The sequence below is a fragment of the Staurois parvus genome, unplaced genomic scaffold, assembly GCF_062004578.1.
Source record: "Staurois parvus isolate SC_StPar_1 unplaced genomic scaffold, SC_StPar_1.0 ptg000371l, whole genome shotgun sequence".
Taxonomy (NCBI): domain Eukaryota; kingdom Metazoa; phylum Chordata; class Amphibia; order Anura; family Ranidae; genus Staurois; species Staurois parvus.
Window position 1 is genome coordinate 7448438 of NW_028318167.1, and position 27297 is coordinate 7475734.

General features: G+C 44.1%; 1 protein-coding gene across 1 annotated transcript in view; it reads left to right on the forward strand.

The window, feature by feature from the left end:
- The window catches only part of LOC149456203 (NXPE family member 4-like), a 50762-nt gene that overhangs the window by 4260 nt on the left and 19205 nt on the right, over positions 1-27297 (forward strand). The window contains exons 2-3 of the mRNA XM_089685300.1: positions 3106-3791; positions 17181-17242. Of these exons, the coding sequence (XP_089541426.1) occupies positions 3106-3791; positions 17181-17242 (748 nt within the window). The remainder of the gene's footprint in view (positions 1-3105; positions 3792-17180; positions 17243-27297) is intronic.

Sequence of the window (27297 nt, forward strand, 5' to 3'; positions counted from 1 at the left end):
TGTGAGCGGCTATCAACTTTACTATGCATAGCTGCCAGGTCTCACACCTGTGCAGTGGCGTCCCGAGGCAGGTGCGGGGGATGCGGCCCGCACCGGGTTACACCTACTGCACGGGGTGACACCGGTTCCGCTCCACAAAAAGGTAAGTTGTAAAGCAAGCTGACGGTCCCCACAGAATGGATCCCATTCATCCTGCGGGGATTGTCATCTTTCTTTACAACTTACCTTTTCGTGGAGTGGGTCCGGTGTCACCCCGTATAGGTTGCATGTCGACGATCCCCGCAGGATGGATTGGATCTGCAGATTGGGGAGCATAAGGGATCGGACTACGATACATTATGCTCAATCCGCAGATTCAAACCAACCTGCTGGGATTGTCGGCATGCAACCTATACTAGGTGACACCGGACCCACTCCACGAAAAGGTAAGTTGTAAAGAAAGCCGAGGATTCCAGCAGGATGGATTGGATCTGCGGATTGGGGAGCATAATGGATTATGCTCCATTATGCTCAATTCGCAGATCTGATCCATTCTGCGGGTATCGTCAGAGGGGGTGTTATTGCACCGGGTAACACCAACCCTAGGGACGCCCCTGTACCTGTGTATTGTGACATTATGTACGGCCTTCTGCCACTAAACAATAAGGTTGATGTAAACATGAAGGCACTTAGCATGGAGCTATGTTTTTGGCTGGTTTGTGGTTGTTAGGTGGAAGAACCAAAAGGGATAGAGAGATCAGTAGAATACCACTATTCAGTTAGATAGTTGTAGAACAGCAAACAATTCTCAGGCCACACTCTAACTAAAGCTACAAAATGCATAAATAACATCCCCAATAATACCTGATAAAGGTAAAGAAAAGGAAGTTTGTTCATATGTAACTGAAATTAGCAGGACAACAGTGGCTGTGTTGTATTTTAGTATATGCCCCCACATTTCCACCTTGTAACATACATGAAATAATACAAAAAAATTTATGTCACCAAACTTAACAATGTTCTGTCCTAATGAAAATGATGTCACAGTGGGAAAACTGCCAGGTTAATGAAGTATAACACTACCACCTTAGGAGTTGCTAGATTATTTTTGGGATCCCTGTTGCTCTGGACCCTTTTCTGAAAGCCCAACCCCTGCTGACACCACTCTTAACCAGATTAGATTACCTCCAGGAAATGAACTCGCGTACTGATTGGAGTAAATTGATAAGAGGTTTATACCAGATTTAAATGTAGCTTGGTTACACAGCATAAAGAAAATTAGCCTATGCGGGATCAGTTGTTACCTGTGTTAACTTTAAACAAAGCAAAGACAAAACTTATCATGAAGCCACAAATATTGTTAGCAGGCCTGCTTTTCAGAACTGACCCAATCCCTTCAACCTGAGGTGACCTTATAGTCCCCAGTGAGCAATGAGAACTATCAAACAGGCAAGACTAGCTCACTCTGGGCCCTCAGGGATGTAGCCTGAACCCCTAAAGTAACCAATGTCCCCTTTAAGTGCAATGAAGATACTTCTGCGGGTGTGATGGGGCCCAGTTGGTGCACAATGAGGAAAGGTGTGAATAGTGATTCCCTGAAGAACAATGCAGTAAGGCAAAGAAGAAACAACACTCCCCTTGAAAGTGGCAATGAACTGGTATTATGTTCCTTTAGGTGCACAGGTCACTAGTAAGTAGATGTGAAGAAGAATGAATATATATAAATGATATATATGCTAGCTCCTCTGGGAAATGTAGTTTCTAATTGCACTGCTCCTCAGTAGAGTCCTGAGATTCAGCATACAAGTTCCATAGAACAGTTCTTCTGCATGAGACTGTCGCTGTTCTGCAGGACACTGCCATCTTGTGTTGGCTTCAACATCCTGCATCCAACATTTATAGCAGGGTGTTAAAGAAGTAACCCAATGCGTCTTTTATTCAGCAGAAGGAAAATAAACATTTTTGTGCTGTAACAAACAACCAGAAAAGGCAGCTGTAAAATTGCAAGGATAAGTCAATTTAGGTAAATTATAAATATAACTTAAGCGCTTACTATGGTGAATACAAAATATAAATAAATATGTTTAGTAAGTGAAATACAATGCTGTAGCCACCGCTAGTGCACACAACCCATGTCTCGGTGAACCAGAAAAGGCAGCTGAACCAGAAAAGGCAACTGTGACATTCCAAGGATAAGTCAATTTAGGTAACCTAGACACAATTTAAACTGAGCATGTGAAAAAATTGCATCCAGTTCACCACAGCCCTTGATATGTAGTGAACCCAGAATCGCTCATGTGATGTACTGCCTGACATGGATGCATCTCCACCAAACTACAGCTTCCTCTACTCTTGAACCAGAATATAGTAAATTTACACCAAGCACAAATGTAAAAATAAAACAGGACTGACTTTATTAACACACAGCATTTACACATAAAAACCTCCCCCATAGACAGGTATGGCACACATTACAAGTCCAAAGAGAAAATGACATTACATAAACAAAGAAAAAATCAAACACAAGAAAACAATGGATTCCTTCCCAGCACCTAGCAGTTTGGACTCTGGAGGTGATTAAACAAAGTGGAAGCTTACCATCTAACCCTAATTACAGAAAACAATAGTTGATGCCAGGAAACCTGCAACAAAAAATAGTTTCTTAACTCCACAAAAGCTGGAATTCACCCCCTGCACATAACACATTGCTCCAGGTTAATAGTTCCACTATGCACGGTATGCTAAGGGGTCTCAGAAGCCATCCCTCCAGCATTTTTTTTTGCATGGAAAGGGTAGCTGGTATAATTCATGGCCAGGCAGGTACCCAGGGAAGTGATCTAACCCTCTTGGTTGGGGGGAAGGTTCCTTGTACCCCCAAGTGGGGATCTCCTTAGTCCTGGGTCCATAATCGGTGGGAAGGAGGCTGGCCCCAGGCCCCTCCAGGAGCCCAAGTCATTGTGGTTTCTGTGACAGCTCATAACTCTCTATTTATTGTATTTCATATTTGACCATTTTTTGTTTTCCTGAATGCTATTATAATTTACAATTTTGCTGAAATTCTGTAATTTGCATATACAGTATTCACTTTGTAATGTCTAATTATTTGATGCTTTTTTGCTTTTATAGTGTGCTACTATAGAGACCCATACATCTACAGTCAGTAAAATAGAAAAAGAATCAGAAATTCAGAAGCGGGTGAATGAGATATTCAACCATATAGATCAGATGATGCCTAAAGTGACTTTTGACCATACTGACAACACAACAAGTGCCAAAAAAAGCAAAATGTTCATACAAAACCCCAAAGAAAAATATTGTGTTGGAGACACATTAATAGTACAACTTGATGCATATGATTATACAGGCAAAAAGAAAACCTATGGAGGAGATTATCTGAGAGCAATGATTCACAATCCTAATATACAATCGGGAGCTTCAGGAAGGATTGAAGACTTTAAAAATGGGACATACCATGTTCATTTTACCTTATTTTGGGAAGGTAAAGTAGTGGTAACATTGTTTCTAATGCACCCAAGTGAAGCAGTCTCAGCCCTGTGGAAGTCACGAAATAGCTGGTATGGTAATGTTGGCTACTTGTGCAAATTCACTAGTCCAGGCAAAGAAGTAGAAACCAAATGTGGATTCAATCTCAGTAAAGAAGAAGAACTGTGTGAGTATATAGATGAGAGAGATGAGGAATACTTCTACGCTGTCAAACCTCAGAATTTCACTTGTGATTCATTGACAGAATTCAAAAACTGGTTTACCTTGGCTACTCAACTATCTCCACTGGAAAACAGTCTGCTTGTCAGGTACGTTCCTTCTTTCTGGTTTTGGGAGGCAATATGCAGTAAGATTTTGTTTCAAGTGATGTAACCTAAAGTGGTTTATAAACCTTAACACACAAGAAATACGAACAAAGAATATCCATCTATAGAGTGTACTTGTCTCAATTAGGAGATCTTAGCCAGGCCATAGATGGTGCAAATTCTTTCCTGCAACAGGAAAGAAATGTGCTTGATTCCCCCATCAGCACAGACCGTTTTGACGGGAATCCCTCAAGCAGAGCCAATGTGTTCTCCCAACAGGGGGGGGGCATCCCTGGGGGGGGGGCATCCCTGGGGTGGGCTTCCCTGCCAGACGAAGGCAGTGATTATTGCTAGTGGCTCTTACAGCCACTAGCAATAATCGCATGCAACATCCAGCAGGCTGGTTGTACCCAAGTTGATTAATCAACATGTGTACACCCAGCCTGCCCATACATGGTAGGAATCTCAGCTGGTTCAGCAGGAGATTCCAACCGTCTATGGCCAGCTTAAGTGTAATTTCTGTCTGCGGCTTCATTACTTTTCTATCAGCATGAATCACTTCTAACAAGTTTTCCTGACACCAAGATAAAAAAAGTGACAGCGGAGGAAGCTTCAACAGAGTGACAGCCTCAGCTCTGTCCCAGTGTGCTCTGTGAAGGGGGGGGTGTGTGTTTCTTCCCTACAATTATCTCTCAGAGCTTTCCTCACTGAGCTCTGAAGATTGTAATTTCAGCACTCCGTCCCCTTTTTTCTGAACTCTCAGACAAGCTTTATAAATCCAACACTTTGATGTAGAGAAGACTGCAGATAGACAGGTACAACTTATGTAGGATATCGTATGTACTCTCCAGCGCCTCAGGATATGCACAGCCAAAAGGGAAGCCAAGGGTACCAGGACAGCGACAACCAAAGGAAATGCTCCAGGGGTGCAGCCCTCCTCAGACGGGGAAATCAGCCACTGGATAGAGAGAAAACAGGTGGCGCACACACCTAGTGCATTATCCAAGGTTTATTGTAGGAATGAAATAATGAAAACGTACTCACAGACGAAGCATGTATCTAAAAAGCATAGAAAAATGACAATGGCCACAATGGCGGGCAAGGTGTTCTCACTGGGTTTGTTTCACCTTGTTGTATGTATTTGTGTTAGCTTTGGGTTTGGTTTGTTGCACTGTGTTTATGTTTGTGTTTGTCCTTAATAAATTATCTTGTTTTACACGCTATACCTGAAGTCTGTCTTTCCCTGTGTTGGTCCACACACCTCTGGTCATTCCCGGAGCCCTGACACATATTTACAGCACTGTGTGCCAATCTGAATATTTTCTTTTTTATCTTGCTCCTTTTGATCCAAGCTCTATTTCCCACTTCTCCAGGTACGGTGGAGATACAGATCCCGATATTTAGTAAAGATCTTATAAATACAAGAAGTTACATGTTTATGTATTGTTTCTTGACTAAAAAAAACATTCTAATGAGAACATGCTCTCCACCGCCATCAATGGCTGCGGGAGAGTTGTTACAAAATACCTCAGTTGGTGGTACCGCCACTCATCTAAACTAAAAAAAAATTCCTATTTTTTAATTCCGAAAAAGAAAGTAACTCCCCATTTTCAGTGATATCCTTCAAACGTGCATTTTTATCTTTTATTCATCTACCTGCAATACCCTCTTTCCCCATAGGAAAGAAATCTGTTCCTTCCAATGGTATTAATAGTGAGTTGTATTCCCATCCCATTTGCTTATGAATTCTATCCCATTCTCTTATAACATTCTGCATTTAAAGTGCTTGTATTTTCCGAAAAGATTTGATATTGTTAAGGAAGCCATATAATTTTATCTAACTGTGACCCGCTTAGTGTATTTTCTATTTTACCAAATTCTCCCTTTTGTATTATGAATCCACTCTGCTATTCGTGAAATCAGCACAGCATGGTAGTATCTCCTAAAATCTGGCACACCTAAACCTCCATTAACTCTATCTCTATGTAATACTTCATAACTAGCCTTTGTTTTTTTATTTACCTATATATATTTACTTATCATCCCTCTTATGCTCTTAAAAAAGGACTCCGGCAAATATATTGGAAGCATGTGGAACCTATACAGGATCTTCGGAACTATAACCATTTTTATGATATTTATTCGGCCCATCCATGAGAGTGACTCTACAGATATTTTCCTCAATTCTTCCTTTAATTTATTAATGAAATATAATTTATTTGATAGAGATTTTTCAAGGAAGGGGTAAGCTCCTAAAAAAAACCGTAATTCTCTCTTTCCATACAAATGGGAAGGCTTTCTGCAAGCTCTGTTTTTCTAACTTTGTAACTGTGATATTTAATATCTCTGATTTTGAGGGGCTAATTTTAAAGTTTGATAATTCACCGTAATGTTTCAAAATCTTCATTAGGTTGGGCAATGTTACTCTAGGGTTCGTAACATAAAATTGTTCCAGGGAGATAACAAAAAGCAGTGGAGATGGAGGGCATCCTTGCCTTGTCCCGTTACACATTTAAAAAAATTGTGATGAGTCATTGACCTTCACCGCTGCTGATGGAAGACTATACAATTTTTTTATCCACTGAATCACCCTGTGTCCGATTCTTAATACTTCCAATGTGTCCATCTTAAACCCCCAATCAACCCTATCAAAGGCTTTTTCGGCATCGATTTACACTGCCAACGCCGAACCCTTTTTTTCTCTCTTACTTTTTTGCAAAAGAAGCAATGATCGTATTCCATTTTCTCTTCCCTTCCTCTCTGGAACAAATCCCACTTGATCTAAATGTATCCAATCCAACATCATCTCCTTCATCCTATTCGCTAAAACCTTTGCATACCGTTTCGTATCTATATTTAAAAGTGATATTGGTTTATAGCTAGTACATTAGGATGGGTCCTTCCCCTCTTTTGGTATAATTGTAATATATGCCTGCAATGACTCCTCCCTCATATCCATACCCTCTCCCAATGCATTCATATAATGGCACAATTTGGGCATAAGCTGTTTTTGAAACTTCATACAGTATCTCAACGTATAACCGTCAGGTCCAGAAATCTTTCCTGATGCTGTACTTCTCCATGCCACATTGATTTCTTCCTGTGAGATTTGGTTTTTCTAGGGCTAACAACCTCTCCTCCTCTAGCCTGGGCAATCCCGCCTCTTTTACATATAGCTGCATTTTTCTTTTTCTTTCTCTCTCTGATTCTTTCGGGTTACTAGACTTCTTTTTATCATATAGCTTACTATAATATTTTTGGAACGTTTTGGCAGCATCAGTGGTTGAATATACCATTTCACCATTTTCATCTTTAATTTTCTCTATATAATTTCTTGGTTTCCTTTCTCTTACTCTTCTCAATAAATATGTTCCTGTTTTATTCCCCCACTGATATCTTTCTTTATCTACCCTATTAAAAACTCTTCTAGTTTCCTGTTCCATACTATCCTTCAATTCTTCTCTTTTCAAAATTATCTTCTGTTGTGTCTCCTCATCTATTTTATTTTTATGTAGTTGTTCTAAGTCATATAATTCCTTGGTTTATAGTTTTCTTTTCTTCTCCCTTTCTTTCTTTTTTTGGCTCCTATTGAGATCAGAATGCCCCTAATATATACCTTATGTGCTTCCGATATTGTTGCCGTCTCGTTGAGCATAAAATATTGCTTCATCGCATTCCCTATTCTTATCTCCGTCTCTGGATCCTGTATAAGTGTTTCATTTAATTTCCACATATTACTTCTATTCTCTTCATTCCCCCATTTTTGTCTCATTGTAACAGGTGCATGATCTGATAATGACATTATTTAATATTAGACTTTACCAAGGATTCCAGATATCTATGTTCTATTATTATATAATCCAACCTTGAATACATCCCATGCACCAGCGAGAAGTGGGTGTAGTCCCTATCCCTTGGATGTTTAATTCGCCATGTGTTCATCAATTGACGTTTGGTAAAGCCTTTTTTTAAATTGATTTTAGACTACTACCTCCTTCCCTCCTTCCCACGTGAAGACGTGTCCAACCATGGGTCCAAACAAAAATTTAAATCTCCAGCCACAATCAACTGACCCTTCTTAAAAATCCATAAGGCTTTTCAATACACCCTCCATATAAACCATCGGGAATTTTATTAGGACAGTAGATATTCACTAGTGTGCATTCTACTTGTAATTTCCCCTTCAAACACAGAAACCGACCTCCTGGGTCTACCACTCTTTCTTCTACAGTAAAGCTGACACTTTTTGCTATCCCAATTGCCACCCCCTTTGCTCATTTAATAGGCAAGTCCACATAAAACCAAGTAGGATAATATTTAGAAAATAACCTATGTATCTTGAGATACATGTGTCTCCTGTAAAAACACAACATCCGCCAAATATTGGTGGATTTCCTTAAGAATCGTATCTTTTAGTTGGGGTATTCAATCCTTTCACATTGTATGTTATACAATTACATATATTCATCTCTTCTCTTCTTCTATTCTCCAACTATATATTTTCCACCTTCTATCCCTTCTCGGGGTAAGACTTGGATCATCTACACCTATCAGGACCAGTATCTCCTACTTTGAAAATGACCAATGTTATTTTAAGCCTCCCAATGCCCTTCTCAATTTTCGGATCCCTTCCCCCTCCGTTTTTCCCCCAGCTGTGCCCACCTTTTATAGCCTATGTATAGAGAGAAGGGGGAAAAAACACTCCAGAGAGCACCAAACCACTACTATAATTCTATACTCTCCTTAGTCCCTTGAGACCATCCTGGAATATCTATTATCTGCAAGTCCATTTTTTCACATAAGGGCTTTAGATCTGGGAACCTTAGCCTTGCTGACTGTCTCTCCCTCCATCCAAACAAGCATGCTGGGTATCCCCAGCTATATTGTACATTCCCTTTGCGCATCAAGTCCAATAGTGGTTTTAGCACTCTGCTTCTAATTAGAGTCTCTACTGCTATGTCCACAAAGATTTGCAGTCCCACTTCTCCATGTTTTACTTCTGGGTTCACCAGCTTGACACCCGTGACCTAGATAATACTTGTCCCAGATCTTTATGTAATATAGCCAGTTCCCTCTTTAAAACGTGCTCTAATTTTGTGAACATCTCCGTTATTTCCATTTTGGTAGGTATTTGTAAACTTAACCTCTTTTGTTCCTCTTTATCTCTAGAATTTATTCCACTCTCCATATTATTTAACTCTTCAGTCTGGTCCAGGTTTGATACTCCTAATGATATTCTAGTTTGAGTATTGTTTCCTTGGTCTTTTTTTCCACTTTACTCCCAGTTGTCTCTCAGGGCCATGACCTTCCGGCTTTTTTTCCCCAAGGGGGCATATATTTCTTTATTGTACAAGATTGGGGTTTTTTTGTCCCTCCTCCTTTAACTGATCTGATCTTCATTTTGTTACAATGCTGTTATCAGTCCTCCCCCTCATCACTTTACACTATAATTCCAGCCCCTTGGTAGATTGCAAGTTGTACTCTGGGCTAGTGCTCAATTCCTTCCTTCCTCCCATTAAACTATAACACCCCGGAAACAAAGGTTTCAGATAATATACATCCTTTCATTCCTTTTTTACTACTTTCACTCCTTTTCTTCAGTACCCGCTAGGTGACCCCTCACCTTTCCTTGTTCCTTTCCTTTTTAATGTCCACCCCAGCGCGGGCACTGTGTTAATAAGATCATAGGATGAGGAAACAAGCTTGCTACTAGTCAACGGCGCTCACCCCCCACAGTCCATGTCCCACAAGGGGGGGGGGGCAGCTCTTACTCAGCCTTTTCTGTTCTTTTACAAGCGGGGGTGTCACACTCACTTGGGGGTCTTTGATCCAAGGTAATATGGAGGGGTCACCTTCTGTGGGTAGTGGGGCTGAGGCTGTCCTGTACTCAGTCTTGCCTGCTTCCTGTCATAACTCCCGGCATGCTACTTCAATGACCACCGCTCACTCGTGCCTCACACTGATCTCCTTCCTGCACACTGCATCTTCGAGGGCACTCTTCCCCCGTCATGTGGATACTCCCCCCTCCGCCTGCAACACACCACGCTGAGGGCTAAGCTGGAGAGGGACCGGTAACGCTATCACTCTACTATTGGCATTGGGAGCTCCTGTTCTTGGCGTCAGGCCGCAGCCATGTTCCAGCCCCTCCCTCTCTGTGATTGGCCTTTTACCTTGTCATGTGATCAGCTGTGTCTGTAGGACACAGTGATCACAGACCATGCCGGGTGTGCGCTGCTGGGGGCGCGTGAGAAGCACGTTCTGGGTGGACGTCATATGATGTCCTCCCAGAACTAGATAACCGTGCTGTAGCCGTCATTCGGCTTATGGCGCAGTTGTGAAGTGGTTAAAGGATACTTTCATTTTTGGGAACATGTTGCACCCGTTTTTAGAGTGGAACATATAAAATGTTTTTAATGCTGCAGCTGCGACCTGCTGCCATCCCTCCCTCTGACAGAAGTAAGGGGAGAAGTTCTCCATACTATGTCAGATTTAAAAACAGCGCAGATGTGCGGGGCTCCGCCCACACCGCTACGTCATTCATTCACAGTCCTATGTAAATGAATAAACTGCAAGTCCCAACAGCCTTAGCAGCTGTAGGCTTGTAGTTTTCAATTAACTATCACGGCTCTATTGAGCGCCTTGGTAGTTCAGTGTCAGTATTATCTGCTTGCTTCTACATCCTATACGGGCAAGCAGATATACTGACAAATCTGCAGGAGACTTGCATTGCGCCAGCAATCTGCTAATCACTGGTGCAATGCTTTCCAGGTTCGTGCAGACAAAAATAATAAATGCAAAAAAATGTGCATTTATTATTTTTGTTCAAAAGATGAACTTATCCTTTTAACCACTTGCCCTCCAGAAGATTTACCCCCCCCCCCCTTCCTGATCAGGCCATATTTTGCAATAAGGCACTGCGTTACTTTAACTGACAACACTGCACCCAAATGAAATTTATATAAAAATAAATAACTGTGCTGCGCTCCCACATCGATACAAACTACAAAAAACAGTGTGTGTCCTCACAATATACCGTCCAAACACACAAAAATGCCCAAATGATCCCTTTTGGGATATAGAGAAATTTTAGTGTAGTAACATCATTATGTGTCCAATATCAATAATAAAGGAAAATCCTCCTTTTCTGAGAGGTACAAATGGGTGAATTCACTCCAACATATAGATGATTGCGGTATATATGAAGCTCAATTATGCGCTCCCCTCCATTTTTAGCCCAAAAATACAGGCTAAACAAGCTGTTTATCCTAAAAAGATAAAATGTGCACTGATGTTCACCACCTTCTTTGAATGTGTTCACAGCGTGATTTCCTGATTATCCACCTGGTGTCTCTCCTCTCATTACTATCCTATGCAGATCTGTGGATGTATGGATGGATGGATATTTCCTCCTTCTCACCTCCAAGGGGAATAATCCTCCTAGACCCACTCCAGAAGTCTCCACACATATAATGCCAGAAAAAAGGAACAAAAGATAGTGCTTTACCCTTATAAAACACTTTATTGCATAACCATTTTATTGCACTCACATTTAAATAATTAAAACAAGTCTTAATGCATATCTACTTGTGTGCACCGCACACTAGCTGTACTCGCCATATAAAAGCCGACTTGGCGTGGTGACGTCAGAGTAAAAGTTGGCAAATCCTATGAAGCGTTGTACGCCCGTCTTGTCTGTGGGTACTGGCCATTCTAAGATTGCCGAGACCTTTTGGGGATCCATTGCAACCCCCGTGGTGGAGATGATCAACCCCAAAAATGCAATGCTGTGCTGCTCGAAGCTGCATTTGTCAGCTTTCGCATACAGCCCGTGTTGGCGTAAACGTTCCAACACATTTCTGACATGACCCCTATGGTCTTCCAGAGAAGGGGAAAAGATCAAGATGTCATCCAAGTAAACTACCATAAAAATGTCCAGATAATCTCGGAATATGTCATTAATAAAATGCTGAAATGTGGCTGGGGCATTGCACAGTCCGAAGGGCATGACAAGATATTCAATGTGCCCGAATCTTGTGCGGAATGCAGACTTCCACTCGTCCCCCTCCCTTATGCGCACCAAGTTATATGTGCTCCTCAAATCCAATTTGATAAATATGGTTGCCGTCTTTAACCTTTGGAACAGTTCCGGGACCAAGGGAAGGGGGTAACGATTCTTAATCGTAATCTTGTTCAAGTCACGGTACACAATACAGGGTCTGAGGGACTTATCATTTTTTTCGACAAAGAAAATTCCCGCCGCGGCCGGTGACGTGGAGGGGTGGATAAACCCTTTCTCAAGGTTCTCGTCAATGTACTCCTTGAGTACCCCCAACTCTCGCTCTGACAGGGGAAAAATCCGTCCGAACGGAATCTCGGATCCGGGTAGAAGATCGATGGGACAGTCATAGGCCCGATGTGGAGGGAGAATGTCAGCACCCTGCTTACTAAAAACGTCTAAGTAGTCGTGGTAGGCCAGGGGGATGATCTGGATAAGCTCGGTATCCCCATCGATACAGAAGAGCGACTGGGGAGCCACAGAGGTTGGGGCGTGACAATGTTCCTGGCAATAAGATGATGGGAACTGGACAGATCCTGTCTTCCAATCAATTTGGGGATTATGTGCCTGCAACCACGGGAGTCCCAGGATAACTGGAAACAGAGGGGATGCGATAGCATTCAAACGAAGGAGCTCCCGGTGATGGTTACCCACTGTAGTACGGATAGGTGGGGTCTCCCGGTCCACCAGCCCTGACTTAATACGTGATCCATCTGCCAAAAAGATATTAAGCCTGTGTTCCCTGGTCTGGAGAGGAATCTTCTGTTTGGGTGGCAAAATCTAGATCAATAAAGCAACTACAAGCCCCAGAATCGATAATTGTGTGTGCGTGTATGTATATATGTGTGTATGTGTGTGTGTGTGTGTCTCTCTCTCTCTCTCTCTCTCTCTATCTCTCTCTATCTATCTATATATATATATATATATATCTATATATAATCTAGATAGAGAGAGAGAGAGAGAGATACACAGGTGAAACTAAAAAAAATTAGAATATCGTGCAAAAGTTCATTTATTTCAGTAATGCAACTTAAAAGGTGAAACTAATATATGAGACTCATATAGTGGATAGTGGATGTGAGGTTTTCATGAGCTGTAAGCCATAATCATCACAATTATGACAAATCACGGCTTGAACTATCTTGCTTTGCATGTAATGTGTCTATCTCATATATTAGTTTCACCTTTTAAGTTGCATTACTAAAATAAATGAACTTTTGCACGATATTCTAATTTTTCGAGTTTCACGTGTGTGTGTGTGTTACGGATCCGCCAGGTGGTGCCTCTGGCAGTCCACTTGGCAGGATTACCTGAAGCGTGGTGTCTAAGTCCCGGTCTGCATTTTCACCAAGGCCCCTGATGGTGGGGATGGACTTGGAGCAGAACCAGGACCAGGTCACGACCTCCAAGCAATCCCACCAGTGGCAGAGGGAACCTCCGGGGATGTATGTACGCCAGAAGAGAGCCAGATGTGAGGAGGCCGGCTGGACCAGGCAGGGTAAACAAGCGGTTGTCACCGTGGGGGACGGCGAGGTACAGAGACGGCAGGCAGAGAGTAGTCAGGTCACACGCAGGGTCAGTAACGTAGTCAGTCCACAGAGTGGTCAAACAAGCCGGGGGGTCAGGATGGGAGAAGGCAGCGTAGTCAGGGGCAATCCGGGTCAACTCAGGAGAAGGCAGCGTAGTCAGGGGCAATCCAGGTCAGAGCTGGAGCAGGCAGAGAGGTCAAACAATCCGGGTCAAAATCACAGGGCACAGGAACTCAGGTTGCAGATCAGACCTTGCGGCAACCTGTGACAGTGCAGGGCATCTTTAAATACCGCGCCCTGCACTGTCATTGGCCACCCAGGACGCGCCCCTGGCTGTCATTGGCCGACCAGGGCGCGCCAGCGGCTCCTACTGCGCATGCGCGGGCTCCTGTCAGCCGCGGCCCTCCGGGACCTGGTGCTTGCATCCCGGCGTGAACCGCCACTAGTGCGCGTGCGCCGGTCCCTGACAGTGTGTGTGTGTATCGATAGATAGATATCTCAAATTGGATCACACGGATTTTCACCAGAAATCACTATTGATAATATATGAAGGAAACATCTATCTGCTGACCTGATCGCGTCAAGCCTGCGCTATTTTGAACACTTATTTGAATTTCAGATTTTTTATCCTCACATTTTGTGCCTGCTGATGCGCATAAGTTTCTACTGTATTAGAGATAATATTCATTTATTGGTGTTAACAATTTATCCAGCGCTGCACTTTTTTATTGATTTGGTTTTTACTAGGTTTTTAAGGTTCCTATGTCGGTGCATATGCAGCTGTTTGTAACGATTATCGCCATTACTTTATATTTTTTATGGTATTTATTCTGATTTGAGCTCTCGCTGTACCCCTGTTATTTTGTACTTTTTAAAAGAAACACTCAGTAAAGAAACATGTTGTCCATGACTAACCCCTGTCTGCAACTTCTCCATAAGCTGAACTAAATTTATAGGAAGATGGGACTGGCAAACATTTGTCAATTGATGAAATTAGGATCTGATTTTTAGACACTTGAATGGGCAGGGGAGGGAAAAACAAAAAGGCCAGCCACAGACAAAGGCCAAAGTCATAAAAAGTGATTGATTCTTTGATTGCAAAGGCAAAAAAAGGAGGTAAGAATCAAATCACCAAGTATATAGACAAGTATAGACAGTATATAGACATGGTATTTAACCTGTTCCTGCCAGCTGTATGCATATATGCAGCCTTTGGGTGGGTGGTTTTTAACGGTGAGTAGCTGCATATATGTGTCCAAAATGAATGTTTTTTTGTGCTGAGAGCGTGCTCACTGCACAGTAACTAAAGTGTAACAGAAAGCATACGATGCGTTCTTGCAATCTGGACCTTCTGATCATGTGATCTGTCACAGCAGTCACATGATCAGAATGTCCAGCTCCACCTCCAAAAATTGTAATTCTCTCAAAGAGCCGGGGGCGTTAATAGGGTTTTATTTTTTATCTTTCAATTAAAGCATTACTAAAATCACTCCTAAAATGACAGCGGTGTGGGTGTTGGTGAACTCCCATGATTGCACACTGTCCACGTTTGGGGCCGCTCACCCACACAGCTGTGTCCGCAAAGCATCTGAATCCTAACAAACATGAATGGGCTGCCCACATGGAGAGTGAACAAGGACCTAATGGGTAGCACAGTGGCTAAATGGTTAGCACTTCCGCCTGGCAGTACTAGGGTCATAGGTTTGAATCACCTGCCTGGAGTTTGCATGTTCTCCCTGTGCCTTTGTGGGTTTCCTCTGGGTACTCTGGTTTCCTTCCACACTGCAAAGACATGCTGGTAGGGGAATTGGCTCCTATCTAAATTGGCCCTAGTATGTGCAAGTATGAATGTAAGTTAGGGACCTTAGATTGTACACCCCATGAGGGTTAGGGACTGATGTGACTGTACAATATATATGTAAAGCACAGTGCAAATTGACAGAACTATATAAGTACCAATAATAGTAATTCATGAGCTATGAGTTTCGCCGCTCATCTAAATGAGGCTTAAGAGGTCACAGCTGTGGATGATCTGTGTTAGACAATTGTGAGAACAACCAGGAACTTCACAGATTTTAGGATTTAAATGTTTGTATATACTCCTGGGCCAGGGATGGACTGACAACTCCATGGGGCCCCCGGGCAATAGGGGATCATGGGGCCCCTGTGTCCTTGCCCAAACTCAAAAAAGCCTATGAAAAAGGTACCAGGAGCATCTCATGGGGCCCCCTACTGACCCCAGGCCCTCGGGCAGTGCCCGAGTTTCCAAATGTTCAGTCCGCCCTGCCCTGGGCCAGCAACTCAATCCAATAGGTTGATACTCCTGGATGATGCCTGAACAAGATGAACTGTCCTTCAGGAGAGAAAAGTAGACGAAAGCATTGTTAGGCGGAGGACTGTGATCTCTGTGAGAGGTAATACATTTCAACCCTTCTACTTTCCAGTTGCAAATGGTGACTAGTCTCATCTGTTTTTTTTTCAGATTTGTTCTTAAAATGTCTTCATATTTTGGGTATTTCCTTTTATACATTCCACACACATGCTTTCCAACTGCTTTTGTTAGTTTTTCTTTTTTATGATCTCAAAAAGCAATGTGAAAAAAAAAAAGCTGATAGTTGTAAGTTGAAAAAATGGCTACATAAGAACCTTTGCACAGCTCCCGATGTACACAGGACGATGTATTTTTGCACACTGACTTATCAAGGTTGGTGCTCCCTGTGACTGTGCATGCAGACTTTTTCTGCCATCTGTTGGCGTGTTACAAAACTAGTCTCTAAACTTTTTGCCACCACTTGCAGAATTGGTTGGATTTCTGAAAAAAAAAATTATGAAAACGTACACTGTCACCATGATAACAGTTTGATGAATTCTTTTAGGGTGTGTACGCTTTGTTACAGATCAGATATATCCTGTGCCTTGTCCGTCAAATGCCACAAAAGCTTAAAAAAAACAGCATTGTCCTAAGCATATACAGATGTCCTTTGTTCACAACCATAATTAGGTAAAATGTTTGGGTTTACCCAGCACCAGGACAGGTTTGTCCAGCACCCAGGGCACTCCCTTGCTGCTAATGAGTGCCATAGTATGGCTGCACCACCCTGCGTTCATTCTCTGTCCCTTGCTCTGGCTGCCCATAGTTGTCACGGAGTGCAGACTGCACATGCACAACCAATTGCTTGCTTTATGGTTGCCTACCACTAGAATGTGCGTGTGGTGAGAGGGGCTGCCCCTTCTGCCCGCCCCTTGTCCCGGCCCTGGGTTCACCTCTACCATGGATTTGGCAAAAAAGTTCACAAGGTTGTCACCAAAAATATGAAACAACTTGTCATGCAATGCACAGCCTTTTTCCCAGGTCAGAAGTCACAGGAGCCCACTTTCTAAAAATAAAGGGGGGCTCCCATGTTCCATATTGTCAGTGTGTGTTTAAGTAAGGGAGAGCTGACCGTTCTGTGAAGGGATTTTTTTTTTTTTTGCATTAGTACATGCCCCCTTCCCCTCATGGAAGTATCTGGCTTCCTATACCTTTTCTTTGAATAGCTTGTTTATTAGCACTACATATATGCAGAATTGAATAATAAGATTTACTCCCTATAGTCTCATATAAGGTTCGCTGAAAAGTTTGGAAACTTCATTTTTCAAGCAAGATTCATGGAACTGTGCAGATTCACTCATACTTAACCAGAATATATTCACTTTATTTGCTTTTCTTTTACTTTGATATATTTTAGAGAAGTAGCACAGTTTATGATACCATGTACAGTATATTTCTGAATTAAAATGCATTCTATTTTGTTGCTTCTTTTCAAGGTCAAAGGCCAGATTGGAAATTCCGCGGCAAATTCCTGAGTTGAATGTATTTCTGTGTCAAAGTAAGTTTAATTCTCCTAGCATTATTAAACTGGTATCTATAATGTATACAAATTGAGTGCCTTTCAAGGATGTTGTCTTTGGACTCAGTACGCACCAAAAGAATTCCATTTTACAGTTGTAGGGAGCACAGTCTCCAAATTAAATAGTATCTTATTTTTGTGGAGTTGTCCACAAAAAAAAAAATCATATGGGAGAGAGCATTTTTTTGTGAGTCTTTTGCTGAGAAGGTGTTGTGTTTGTCAGCTTATCATGGAAAAATTGCAATGTCAAATAAGAAGACTGTCCCATGGTAAAATTATCCATTTAACATCACCTGTAAGAAAGGGTCAATATTGCTCCAATGCTGCTGACACCGCCTTAGTTAAGGAGTAAGTCAGTGAACTGCTGATTCAATCCAGGAAAAACTGTATTTATGTTAAAGTCAGAAAGTCCAGGAAATTAAGTTAAAGTGCAGCTCCACCCAAAAGGGGAAGTTCCGCTTTAAGGACTGCTCCCCCACTCTCCATTAAGGATTGGCACCTTTGGGGGGTGGGGGGCAGCGGGTACCCGAATTTGACAGGTACCCGCTCTCACTTCCGGTCTGATCACCTAGGCGACCGGAAGCGGAAGATGTCTTCCCTCCCTACCTCCCTGTAGCCTTTTGGGACATGTGACAGGTTCCAGAACACTACAGGACCATTCATGAAGCACAGTGCTACTCGCGCATGTGCAGTGGGTACCCGGCTATGAAGCCGCAAGCTGTCACAGCCAGGTGCCCACACTGAAGATGCTGGCCTCCTGGAATACAGGACGGCCAGTGAAATGGGCTGCGGGGGACACACCGCGGGACCGAGGGTCAGGCAAGTGGCTGTTTTTTAAAAGTCAGCAGCTACAGTTTTTGTAGCTGCTGACTTTTATTTTTTGACAGGGTAAGTGGAACTCCGCTTTAACCTGCTTTAACCTGAGATCTATATTAATTTTCCATTTCCCTTGCAACCCTGATCAAGATCTCTTGTAATGACCCCCCTTTTAGATTTTTTTTCTCTGTAATTTATATTTTCCAAATTTTCCATGATTTCCTATGGGACACATTCACATCTCCGTGTTTTCACCCGGAGCGTTTTTTGGAAAGGGTCTGGGACTTTTTTTAATGCAAAAAGCTGTGTTTAGTTTTATAGACTTCAATGAAAACACTGCAGAAAAGCATGTAGTGCATTTTTGTTGCATTTTTGTGTTTTTAAATCTGCCTAGTAACAAGAAGAAAAACAATTTTGCAAAAACGCATGTGCAAAAATGCAAAACATAATGCAGAAACAGATCAAACGCAAACTGCATAGGTGTGAACCTAGCCTGAAGATAGAAGCTGATTGGTTGCCATGTACAGCTGCTTCAGGCTTAAGGTTAGATGTAAACTAGAGTACTAAAGTATTAAAGCATTGGCAAGATATGTCTGTTGGTGTATAAGTAATTTTAATTTTATGTTATTCCATAAACATGTATGTCCACCCAAAACTGACATTTTCAACTTTGGTATGATGCTTGACTGATACATCCCCCTCACAATTTTTAATATCACTTGAGGGCTCTAGTAGTGAGGTTACTGTGCTTGCATTCCTACATCTGCATATCTGCTGTAGTCATTATGAGGGGATCACATGCATACTGTTGGAATTTTGATTTATTTCGTAGTATAGGTATGGGGCCTATTTTATTCCTATTACTCTGATATGGGCCTTGCCACTGACATCAACAACATGGAGTTTTCTTAAAGTACACTAACACCAACCAAGGAACCTATTTATCCTATTGACACCGACAATGGGCTTTTTTTTTACTTCCATTGATCCCAACAATGAGACCTATTTTACTATCACTACAGTGGCAGTATTCCACTTGAATAGGGGTTATATCTGTTATATGCATGTCTTTTCCTGATTTTATTATGGTGCATATGGCCATTGCCACCTTACACTCTGGGCTTTTCCCTCCATTCAACCTGGATAGGGTATGGCATAGGCATTAAGCTGCAGCCCTCTACTCAAACTATGGATGCAAGTGTGGCCCTTGGGACCTTTTTTGAGTTGCACACCACTGTTGTAGAATATAAAGAAACAGGATAAGCTGGAATGTGCAAATGTACACTTGAAAAGTCCAAGTGGACAGAACAATATACAAAATTATGGATGGAAATTCTTGACCTTGAAGTATTCAGGATATTTAAGAAGTCCATTTATACACTGAGGTTTTATATCGTGTTACTGTTTTTGCATATTGAATATTTAATTCAGATTGCATTAATGTTTCTGTGTGTGCAGAGCATGCTGGGCTTTCTAATAAGATCTAATAAGACTGCTGTAGATTTATAATCCAGGTGACTCTGGACGTTAACCACTTTCTGTCCGTTCCCCTGCCCGCAATGTACTGCAAACGGGTGGCAGCTACAGGACCAGCAACGTACCTGTACATCGCTGGTGTTGTAGCAACACAGGGGGGCACTGTACACCAGAGCGGGCGTGCAAGCCTACCCCCTACATCTGTTGTGTCCAACGGACACAGAGCAATGAAGATCCAGGTGAATGGAACTTGGTGGTCATGTGATCGCATGGGGCCTGTTCTGACTCAGACTACGAAGCCATAAACTTTATCTCCAGCGATGTATACAACTATACCACGTTGTGTTGAATTTATCCCTTGCATCGGGTCAGACAGTTTAACTCAATGAATAAACTCACATGTTGAGGAAGTCAGATGAGGAAACCCATTCGAATGTTCCGTTTAATGGAGAATAATCATGGGTAGAAAACCATTAACGTTATAAGCCTCATGGAAAGATGCATTCAGGAAAACAGGATAAAGTGGAATGATTACAGAGAGAGGCAGGGGGGAGGAGTATACACAAGTACGGTGAGAGAGCTCAGCTTAGAGAGAAGGAGACAGCTTAAAGACACAGAGTAATGATAAACAAGTGATGGCCACAGAGAAATAATAATAAATAAAATAGTGTAACACAACAGGAACAGTTTGGGGATGGCCCCTTCCTGTTCCAACGTGACTGCACACCTTTGCACAAAGCAAGGTCCATAAAAACATGGATGAGTGAGTTTGGGGTGGAGGAACTTGACTGGCCTGCACAGAGCCCTGACCTCAACCTGATAGAACACCTTTGAGATAAATTATAGTGGAGATTGTGAGCCAGGCCTTCTCGTCCAACATCAGTGCCTGATCTCACAAATGCTCTTCTGGAAGAATGGTCAAACGTTCCCATAGACCCACTCCTAAACCTTGTGGACGACTCTCTCAGAAGAGCTGAGGCTGTTTATAGCTGCAAAGGGTGGGCCGACTCAATATTTATACAAAAAAGGGGGACCGTGAAAAGAGATTCGCAAAAAAGTGGTTACATAATAGACAGAATGCGATACTGAAAGTAGTTCCAAAAATAATGCTTTATTACACAATATGAATAGACAATTAGGGTAAATACCCTGGTTCACCATCACCTCAGTATGAGATAATACAAAAAGACCTAAAATCACATAAAAGCAACATCAAGATCGGTCTTAGTGATAGAGTGCTGCATATACAGTATAGTGACAGATAACTGTCTAATACACTTGCAGCACCAACACATTGGTTACACCACCAGGTAGGGTGTGTGTCAAAAAATTGTACCATAAGGTATTATATACTTTGAATACTATGCAATAATAGCTGATATCAAGCACCAAATGACTGTTACATAATTACCCATAAACCCATAAGGTAATGTGGGTAAAAAAATTGTAGATAAATGTGGGGATACTATGCCCCTATAATAACCAGATAATGACAAGAAAATATCATGACTGAGGGCATGAGTAGGTGGTGAACATGTATTGATTCACAATGAACCAGTCCATTTCGTATGGATATATATATATATATAATTTTATTTTTTTTGTTACATATTGCCACCAGTCAGTATCCCTGATCACCACCACGCCAGTCTTATGATGGTGCTATACTGCACTGGTTAATTTTATTTTATTTCATTTTGCAAATAAAATGTGACAATTTACAACTTAGAGAAAAACAAACAAAAAAAAACTTGCCTTGTTTCTTCCTAAGTACCTTGGACTGAAGGATCTGCGTGCATGGAAAGATATCTTCATCCGCCCGGCCGATTATAGGGGGGCCATAGTCATCTTGGATAAGTTTGACTAGGTGGAGGAAATTAATAGGTTGCTGTCAGACAGGACAACCTACACATTATTGGGAAGTAATCCTATTAGCGATTTTAATAAGTCTTTGTAAAAAAATTATAGATGAAGGATAACAGCAAAACTTTTTGAATAAAAAGGAAAAGGCATATCTGGTAACTGCAGCTTCTAGGGTGCATGTCATCTATTATCTGCTGAAAGTCCACAAAATTGCTGTCCAACCTCTCGAACATTCCATCATTAGTGGGATAGTTTTGGTGACAGCTAGGATTGGCAGATATATAAATGAATTTCACCAGCCTTTGTTCATTAACGTTCCAGTTTATTTGAAAGATATCGCTCAGGTGATTAACTTACTGCAGGATGTGGTGTAGGGAGGGACTTAATCTTAGCGACCGCAGATGTGTCCTCATTTACACAATTCTCTCACCATCATGGCCATGAGGAGGTTAAGTACTACCTTGACCAGCATGAATCCCTTCCTTTGGTGCAAAAATGTTATTCTTGAGCTGCTTGCTTTGCAATGAACCAAACCAATTTCTGGTTTGATGGATATTTCAACTTTCCGAGTTGCCCAGTGTAGCTAATCTTTTCATGGCCCATTGGGAGATGGATACTATTTGGGAGAACCTGCCATATCCTCTGCGCCTCCGGAGGATGCATATAGATGATATCCTCCTTATCTGGGAGGGGGAGATATGGATTCTCTTGTGAGTTTCTTTCAATCCCTTAATTCTAATGATAGGGGAATTTCTTTACAGTATAAAGCTAGTTGTAATTCTGTAAATTTCCTGGATCTTAATATCAGAGTTAGTGGGAATAGGTTGACAACTAAAACATTTTTTTAAGGAGACTGATAAAAATGGGCTCATACCCCTCAATAGTTGTCATCACCCTTTTTGGTTAAGAGCTCTGCCTAAGGCCCAAATTTTGAAAATCCAATTTGTTGAGAAGGGTTATGAACTGGAAAATATTGATAAGGATATTGAGGATGTCAGTAGGATGGATAGAAATGAAATGTTGAAGGGCTGAAATCAGGATAGGTCAAGGGGAGACGGACAGGTTTGGGTGGTCTTTGGTTACGGCTTTTTCTATCCAACATTTTTTGGTTAAAAAAGATCCTCAAGGGGCGTGGCTTGACTATGGTGGCATGAGGACACTATCTGGAGCTCTGCATGGGCCCAGACTGACGGAACACATTATCAGCTACACTGCACAGCCGTTTTCACATGCCCTGGGTCCGGAGGCTTCCGCAGTCAACTGGGACCACACGAGGGGGTGAGATCACCCTCTACTTTCTCTGCCCGCACTCCCTCTCCTCTCCCGTGGCCTCCCCTAAAATGGCACCGCCGCAGCCTAGCTTCACCGGCGCGGCCCAGGCCCAGAGACCTACGCAGTGTTCCCCCTGGGGTGGGGGCTTCGGCTCCCACTGGGCCGTCCTCCCCGATCACTTCCGCCCTTCCACCGGAGAACTCGCCACCACCCTCGGACCGGGAGGAGGAGGTAAGGGGACCTATGGTGGGTTCTATCTGGGACCTCATGGCGGACTTTCCCACCAAACAAGACTTGCAGGCCATGGCTACCTCCATTGTTAATGCCCTCACCCGGGAATTGCATGACCTACTCGAACAGGTTCATACAGTGGAGGAGCGGGTCTCTGTTCTGGAGGGTTCCTCCATCACTATTGAAGCTAGATTATCTGCTATTGAGGCTGACCAACAGGCCTTCAGACGCCATTTCATAGATGTTCATCTTCATTTGGATGATGGGGAAAACCGTAATTGCAATATTCTCTGTCTTCTGGGTATTCCTGCGGCCACCGCGGGGGTGAATCTACATGCTACTGTAACTGCCATCCTCAACCAACTACTTGGAACCCCCCCCCCCCCACAGCTGAACTGGAGCTTCATCAGGTGCACTGGGTTCTGGGACCCCACCAGTCTTCTACATCTTCTACTGTTAATACCTCTCTTTTGCCTCCCAGAGACGTTCTCTGCCGGGTCCATTTTTACACGATAAAGGAAGAAATACTATTCCGTGCTTGGACTGCTGGTCCAATTGACTTTGATGGAGCTATGGTCCATATATACCCTGACCTCTCTAGGCAAACCCGTATGATGTGGGGGATGTTGCCACCCTTTATGGAGGTAATTCATGAGGCTGGGGCAACGCATTTCATCATCCGTAAAGAAGGGGCTGAGTTTCCTCTTCGCTCTCCGGACCAACTTCCTGCACTGTTTGACCTCCTGGTCAAGTCTGCTGTTGAGGTGTCAAACTGGCTGGACTCTCTATTGCATCCATATGCTTCACCTGCTTCATTTCCGCAGCCACAGAGGCTCAGGAGTCCCCGGTCCAGAGCTTCAAGCCAGGACTCTGCCAGGAGGAGACCCCCTAGGCTTACGCTTGCTGCTGCTGTAGATTTATTGGCCCTTTTGCTTGTTACCATCTGGGTTTCATTGTACCAGGGGCTGCTAAGGGATAACAGAGGGGGTTTCGTGCTTCCCTCTTTCCTTGTCTCCTGAATGTGGGGTGACTTTTTTTTTTTTCTATTCATTTTTTGTCTTTTACTTGGACGCCTGATTTTTGCATCTAGGGTGGTGACCTCTGTTTTTGATGGCTCCAGGTGCTGGAAGGGTTGCTACTCTAACCTAAGTTTCTTAATGACATCTGGAGCTTTGTTGTTGTTTGTTGGGGGGGGGGGATCCCTTCTCCCCTCCCTGCCCCGCTGGCCTGGTTCTGTTAGTTTTGTATTTTGCCGGTATTATCTCTCCAGGCTGTTCGGGGAGTGATTGTTTGGCCTCCTCCTTGCCTTTCGGTGATGGGGATGCCACCGGGGGGAGGGGTGTGTGACCCTCCTCTTGGCCATATACTGTATGTGTGTCGCACTGTTGGTCTTATTTGATATCCTGCTGCTACCTTTTTCACTATTTGACATTGTCTCACCTGCCCCTGCATATTGTTAACTGCTGTTTGCTTTTGGGGGTGCATTGTATGATTTCCCAGTCCCCCTATGCCCTTGGATTGAGGACTAGCTGCCCCTGGTTTGGGGTTCTCCCACCTGGTTTTTCCAGGCGGATTGGGGGTATTCTCTCCTCCGCTCCGATGGTGGTAGGGGGACATATATGTGGTTTCCCGATATTGCTCCTCAGTGGATCCTGGGGGGAAATTCTCTTACCTGTGTACGTTATGCTGGCATTTTTTGTCTCTTGCTCATGCAACTCCCTCTCTATTTTTTTATCTTTTGTGTGCCTTTTCTGACTTATCTCATCTCTTCTCTTCTGACCTCACCTGCCTGCTGTTTTGTTTTGACTCCCCATAGGGCTGATCCTTGTGGAGGTGCTCCGCTCTCCTCCCAAGGACTTCAGTTTGTCCACTATTGTAGATATTTCTCATTCTACTTCCCTTCTTTACCCTTTCTCTTCTCCGCTTTCCCTTCTTCTCACCCTCCCCTTTCATCCCCCCCCCCACTTTTTACAGGAAACACACTTCAAATGAGATCATATTCCGAAATTAACTAATCGTGACTTTCCGTGGGTGTATCACAGTTCCTCCCCCATTTCTAAATCCAAAGGTGTTAGTATTTTGATCAGCAGTGCAGTGCCGTGGTCGTGTGTCTTGTTGCGATCGGACCCGCTTGGCCAGTATCTGTTGCTCAAGGGCAAGATTTAGGGAGTGCAGTATACCTTCCCCAATGTGGACCAGGTTCAATTCTTGCATGCTCTGCTACCCACTCTCCTGGGCTTTGTCTAGGGGACCTTGATTTTTGGTGGGTATCTTAATTTTTGCAATGGATCCTTTGTTGGATGTTTCTCGGGGCTCCCCTCATCTTTCCTATGCTCATCTCTGATGTTTGAAGGGTGATTTACAGCTCTTGTGCTTAGTCGACCCGTGGCGTCTAATGAATCCCCAGTGTCATGATTACTTTTTTCTCACCTGTTCACCATACCTATTCCCATCTCGACTATCTTTTGATCTCACACCCAGCTCTCCCTGCTGTGCTCACCTTTCAGATTGATGTTATCTCCTTCTAAGACCATGCTCTGGTTCATCTTATTCTTCGGCTGGACTCATTGACCTGGCCAACCCCCTTGTGGTTTGAGAGGCCAATAAGCCAGTGATTAGGGGCCTTTTGATTCGTGTAGGAGCACATCTGTAGCGAGAGTGTTCTCATCAGATTGACAGCCTACTGCAAGACCTTGGCAGGTTGGAGTGCCCCCATAAAGCGTCTTTGGCGCGGGCTCTCTCCAGAGTTTGCAAGAACTTGCGATCCATGCTCTATCACAAGACCAAGCAAAAATTGGCGTGGGCCCAATGCTCAATGTATGAATTTTCAAATAAACCGGGCACTTTGCTGGCCAGGGCTCTTCGGTGGCCCCCGAACCTACATTCCACATATCCAAAATTCTTTGGATCAGAAATTGACTGTCAGCCGATATTGCCAAATTTCATAGATATTGTCAGGGCTCCAGGGTATGTCCAGAGGTATGTGAACTGACGCAGGGAAACGCAGGCTTCAGATATGTTATAAACAATATAATTTATTAACACTAACAATAGATAAACGCAGTGCAATACTAAAACATAACACAGTGCAAACGAACCAAACCAAACCACCCACAGATAACAATACATACAATGCAAGCATCGTCAGGCAGGCCGGGTCAATAACAATTGGGCAGGTAGGAACAGGAGGAGCAGGCAGAGAGTAGTCAGGTCACGAGCCGGGTACAGCAACTAACGGGCAGGTAGGTACAGGGGGTCAGGCAGAGAATGGTCAGGGTCACAAGCCAGGGATCAAACAGGAGAAGTCAGCAGAGGTCCGGATCAGGCAGGGTCAGCAACAAATCAGTCAGACAGGAACAGGAACAGGGATGCAGGTAACAAGATACAGGGGCCCATTGAAAAGCACACACCAAGGCACAGACTGCAGGTCTGGCCATCCCTTAAATACACCTGCATAATCAGCTTCAGGTGTTTGGCTGGCTGCAGGGTTGAGTCTCTGATTGCTGAGAGCACCCGCTGGCCAGCCCTGGTACTGCAGCCCACAAGGCAGGTGAGTCCCACCATTACTGGCAAGCCCATTCCTGACAGTACCCCCCCCCTCAAGGAGCGGCCTCAGGACGCTCCAAACAGCCCTAGCTGGGCAAAATGTTCCACCGCCCGGGTCTGGTAACTGGCGGGATATCAAAGACTGGCACATCGGGCTGGACTCCGGGCAGCGGCACATCGGGCTGGACTCCGGGCAGGGGCACATCGGGCTGGACTCCGGGCAGCGGCACATCGGGCTGGACTCCGGGCAGCGGCACATCGGGCAGGACTCCGGGCAGCGGCACATCGGGCAGGACTCCGGGCAGCGGCACATCGGGCAGGACTCCGGGCAGAGGCACATCGGGCAGGACTCCGGGCAGCGGCACACCGGGCAGGACTCCGGGCAGCGGCACACCGGGCAGGACTCCGGGCAGCGGCACACCGGGCTGGACTCCGGGCAGCGGCACACCGGGCTGGACTCCGGGCAGCGGCACACCGGGCTGGACTCCGGGCAGCGGCACATCGGGCTGGACTCCGGGCAGCGGCACATCGGGCTGGACTCCGGGCAGCGGCACATCGGGCTGGACTCCGGGCAGCGGCACATCGGGCAGCGGCACATCGGGCTGGACTCCGGGCAGCGGCACATCGGGCTGGACTCCGGGCAGCGGCACATCGGGCTGGACTCCGGGCAGCGGCACATCGGGCTGGACTCCGGGCAGCGGCACATCGGGCTGGACTCCGGGCAGCGGCACATCGGGCTGGACTCCGGGCAGCGGCACATCGGGCTGGACTCCGGGCAGCGGCACATCGGGCTGGACTCCGGGCAGCGGCACATCGGGCAGCGGCACATC